We start from the raw sequence: 4945 nt of genomic DNA, 5'->3' as shown, positions 1-4945 counted from the left end.
TTTGTGTCGTGATTTTCGTTACGCAAGTAGGTGCGTACACTTTGTCGTTAACCCGCGAAGAGATGTCAAGGACGGAGATGCGATTCCTAAGAGGAACGCTCAAGTTTGTAACGACACCCGTATAGACTTATAGCTTTCGAAGTAAAAGAAACAATGGGTGTGCGACACCAGACGAAGAGAAACCTTGGTCAGAGTCCCACGCGTACTCCATTATTCGAATTCTGCGAGTCGGGAAACCGTAGGGAAGAGTTTTTATCGTAGGTCGAGAATAGAGAATAGCCGCAAAGTGCAGATAGGATGGCGAACGACGCGAGTATCGACGAGAAACTTTTTCCAGCGGTGAAAAGCCCGGCGGTTCGCGGACGATGGAAATCGACCGGCGTATACGTGAGCACGTGCTCCATAGAACTTGCCGCAGAATACTCTCGCGAGAGTAGAAACGCGCAAGCTTGGTTGCAACCGCAAAAAAATATCTATTTACATGCGTACACTGCCTTAATCACAATTTCTTTTCTTTTCTTGACTTTGCCACCTGCAAGTGGCCACGAGCAATCTGTGCCACGAGCAAGGGGTTAAGGATATCGATCGGCAACCTTTGTAATGGTCCTCTTTTTTTGCCAATGACACAATTGTCCAGGGATTTTTCCGGGGAATTTGCAAAGTATTCACGGAAAGTAGGAAAACTGGCTTGTCCACGCGATCAAACTGAATTCCAGATGAGAAAGCCGCGTGTCGAATCGTAGACGTTGGTATATACCGTTGCAGTTAAGCAGATGCATATTCACGGGTGATAAGTCGTTAAGACGGAGTTGAACCTCGTGAAACTCGTCGACTGTTAGAGCGATAGAATCGTAAAAGCGATTAGAGGAGCGCAGTCGTGCGATTCGTCCAACGAAGTTTCCGGCGATGTTTCAAGGCTGATCACTCGGAGAGATGGCCTTAGATCTTCCAACTGGACGGTCTTAACCGATTCTAATTTACAATCTCCTCACCTTCACGCCGCTCGTTCTTTCGAATTGAATGCCTGTGAGAAGCCCGGTAACTTCTATTCGAACGTGTACGCGAGTTCGATCTACGGGGTGAAAGCCACCGTTGGTTGTCTCCTTTATTCCGCCGAAACTTCCCGGGAAGACGGCGGTTTCTCGTGAGACACGTCGAGTTACCGTTTCGTGCGAACGGGTTAATTAAACAGAGTACAAACGCGTTCGCGCGTGCAACGGTCCCCGGCGATTATTTCTCTTCGAAACGCGCCGTCTTTCAGATTTCCGTTCCTCACTTTCTATAGAATTAAAATCATTTCACCACGGCTTCAGAGTGAACTTGCTAATTAGCCGCGGAGAAACACTGTTTACAATAACGGTCACCGAGTGCTATTCACCTCTTCGACTCAACAGACTAACTTTCTACAGTTCAACGAAACTGACCAACAATCTAGAGAAAATTTGAAAATGAAACGGTCGAATTAAGAAAAGACGTGGAAAGAGAAGAAGGAGGCTCGGCGAATCCAGATCCGGAAAAGACGAAGAGGCCGAGAATTCCCGGTTAATTGCCGAGTGCGTGTATATACGTGTAAGCACGTTGCTATTTAGCTTTACCCTGGTCTTTGGCATTCACCGATCGCCTCATGGGTCTGGGTCACGCGGTTACAAAACTTTGAAGCCGAAATAACGGTACGACATGGAGCTACATACTTCGGATCGAGACTACTACCGGTGAAGCGTGTCACGGTACAGTTCTTGGTTTATCGCCATTTTCCTTTAATCTTGGTCCGGAATGGTTCGACCAAAATGTAACTAGCATTCTCTATTCTATTCCATTTTCTCGCAGCTTCCGAAAAACTTTAGCCTACCATTAAGTAGTTTCAATTTTTAGTTCTCCTCCGTAATCGTACTATAACGTTATCGCTGTGAGTTTTCTCGGCGAGAGATCAACTTTACCCGAACGCGTGTATCGCCGTTCGAATAAAAACGTACCTGCCGCGGCATTGGAACACGGAACATCGAAAATAGAATGGCTCGTTTCGACGCGAATCTTTTGCAATAATTGCGTCGATGTATGTACATAGACCGCGAGGGGAACACGAATACAGGTCCGTATCTCTGCCGGTGTAATATTGCACGTACAAAAGCGATTGTCAGGAAGTTGGAAAGTGGGCGTGCCTGTTTGCGATCTATCTCGCGAAGAAAAAAAAAAAAAGAGAGATCGATCGTCAAGGATACAGCCGATGTGTTATTGAGAGACCAATTTGTTCGGAAGCCTTTTTTCCTTCAAATTTCATTTTCCACTGCATTTCACTTTTTTCTTCTTCTTCTCTCTGCCGGTGATAAACGATCGCTGCCGGGTACCACCGGCCAGTATGAAATCGAATATAATTCGCTTTTTTCACAGTCAAAGTCCGAGAGCTACCGTTAAAGCGACATACTCTCCCGTGTTGTGACTTAATCGAAAAGAAAGGCAAAAGGACGTAATGGTAACGACAGATATTACGTGTTATCGCGTTTACGTAAACGGGACATACCGAGAGGGAATTTTACAACCGCCCGGTGGGCAACGGTGGAGCATCTGGGAACCGGTTGAAGAATAAGGATCCGATCTAAGGCTCGGTAAGAGACCGAGAGACGGTGAGGTGGGCAATTCGTGCCACGTGAAACACTCTAATTTCAAATCGACCGGCATTATCGTAAGAAAACATCGGCTGTTCTTTCTAACGGCGGAGAACGGTAGAAAAGAGTTTGTTTCGCGCGGTGGTTTCCTAATCTATTGTACGAGAGGTGCGAGAGCACGTGGCGCATATGTCATCGCGATCGACTATCACTTGCGACACCTTGCAACGCGTCAGGAAATCCAAGTCTACTTTCCTACACCTTCCTATAGCCCGAGCTCTCGCCGAAGTTTGCACGTTCGACGAGATCGTGGCCCGAAAAAATTTGCAAACGCGTGACAGGCGAAATTTCACGAGAATACGTCCCGGCAAAGTTGATACTCGGATTGTGTAATTGGTCGAGGAGGAGGAGGAGGAGGAGGAATCGCGTTCCGTGAACACACGGCCACGACCAAAATTGCGCACGATTCGTCGCGCATGCTGATCGCACGGAGGAAGTGACCTGCTGTCGCCTGAAATTTCACCTGTATCCGCTGTCCAAACACGAATGCCCCGCCCAACTGGGGTGCGTGGTACCGTGGCGTGAGTTACCGCGAGTCTAGCCGAACCGTCGAGAAGGTAAATGTTACAGCGATCCCAGCTTGCCACGGTGGAAACGTTCTATGCAAGTGCACGAAAGAAAAGCGTTCACCTGGAATCCCGAGGACGCTTTTACTTCCCCACCTCTTAGCGAACCGAGCTTCAACACGCTACATCGGCCACCCTATCCTTTTATCGCACGATCTACGGAACTGGATCGGTCAGAGGCGTGCGAATACTGGACTCTCCTGTTACTTATGTTTACGATTATTCACACCGATCGCAAAACCGCTCTATCTGTGAGGTAACACCATGGGAAAGGCTGCTTCGAATCGTTTAAGATAGCCTTTATTCGACAGGTATAACGCTCGAATAATTGTCATGGACGACGGTGTTACTTTCAAGCAGCCATTTATCCTGCTACCAAAGACACGTCCTTCCTACGCGTTGTTGCTCCTACAAATGAAAGTTCAAGCGAGCGTTACCTGCCACGAAAAGGTTCGCGGTTTACGCGTCGATGACGTAAAACCCACCGTGCTACGTTTAGTAGATCTTCACGTTTAATTCGAACCGAGATTGTGCGTTAGCGACGAAAAGCAGATAAAGTACTTGTTTCTTTTCTTTTTGCCAAGCTAATGGTGCATTACTGACCGTGTTTTTGCAAGGTAATATTGTAAGAGTGTTGATATCCTCAGGCTCGAGATACGACGTCTACCAAGGTGTTTCATGTAGGTCAACTAGGAGAATAAGAGTTACAAAAGGTAAAGCTTGCTTCGATTGACTGCCTCCGCGGCGAGTCCTGTTTCCTACGTTGCACGACCAGTTTTATTCAAATGAAACTTAACGGAATAAAAGAAAAACACGGTCAAGCGAGGCGACGTTCAAATAGGAAAATCGGTGGAATTGGCGCGGAGTACGCGTGACGGGAAAGGCGAATGCAAATTCATCCCGTTTCCGGCTGACTCGTTCGATGAATATGTTTAAATGGTCCGTTGGTTTCACGAATCGCAGTTGTTATTGGGCCGAAACGTTTCAAGGTGGGACCATCCTTGGGCAAAAATAACTGGCCCGACACGCGGCGTGCTTTCTCCTTTCGGGATTAAAAATCAGAATGGAATTGGCGAGATTTTTCGAGGAAACGAAACACAAAGCGAGAGGAACCTGTGCGTTTCATACGAAGCGGATACACCGGGTGACCTCGAGACACCAGAAAATCCGCGTGGACGAGAACCGAGTGGGCGGTACCTGTTTTCTGCGCTTGTATTCCTTTACTTACAAAGTGCCAGGGACAAAACTCGGGAACAGATGGAAAATACCGGGTGGCCGTTGGATTTTTCATTTCGAAATAGCTAACGAGCGCTCCTTCTCCTTTCTATACAGAGATATCGGAGACGCGGCGGTTCAACGGACTCTGCGATACCTACAATCTACACGTGTCTCAATTCTTCTCTATTTTTCCTTTGCATACCCAACTTATCCGAAATACATAGGATTTAATACGAGTTGTGCAACCGTTAGATTGGCAATTAGCGGTGAAGAAAGATACGTGCCTTCTGCGCCCACGACGAGGATCCCCAAAAGGGATAGGAATATCTCTCGCGGCATCCTCGATGTATCGTTCTCTGCCCTCGACGAAAAGGCGGGATCACATCGAAAGCGCACTAACTTTGCTCGCGATCATCCACAAACGCGTATCCGCTGCCGGAGAAGAACACTTTATCGCGCACCACGGAAACTTTCACAACAAGTTTCTTTGTTCGATGC

At 47.5% G+C, this 4945-nt stretch overlaps 1 protein-coding gene across 1 annotated transcript in view; it reads right to left on the bottom strand.

Annotated features, from left to right (window-relative positions):
• LOC108575845 (sushi, von Willebrand factor type A, EGF and pentraxin domain-containing protein 1) overlaps positions 1-4786 on the bottom strand; it is an 11428-nt gene extending 6642 nt beyond the window's left edge. The window contains exon 1 of the mRNA XM_017938752.1: positions 4732-4786. Coding sequence (XP_017794241.1) covers positions 4732-4786 — 55 coding nt within the window. The remainder of the gene's footprint in view (positions 1-4731) is intronic.
• Between the last annotated feature and the right edge of the window lie 159 nt (positions 4787-4945).

This window comes from Habropoda laboriosa, unplaced genomic scaffold (genome assembly GCF_001263275.1).
Source record: "Habropoda laboriosa isolate 0110345459 unplaced genomic scaffold, ASM126327v1 scaffold243, whole genome shotgun sequence".
NCBI classification, from domain to species: domain Eukaryota; kingdom Metazoa; phylum Arthropoda; class Insecta; order Hymenoptera; family Apidae; genus Habropoda; species Habropoda laboriosa.
This window is presented reverse-complemented; position numbering and strand designations above follow the sequence as displayed.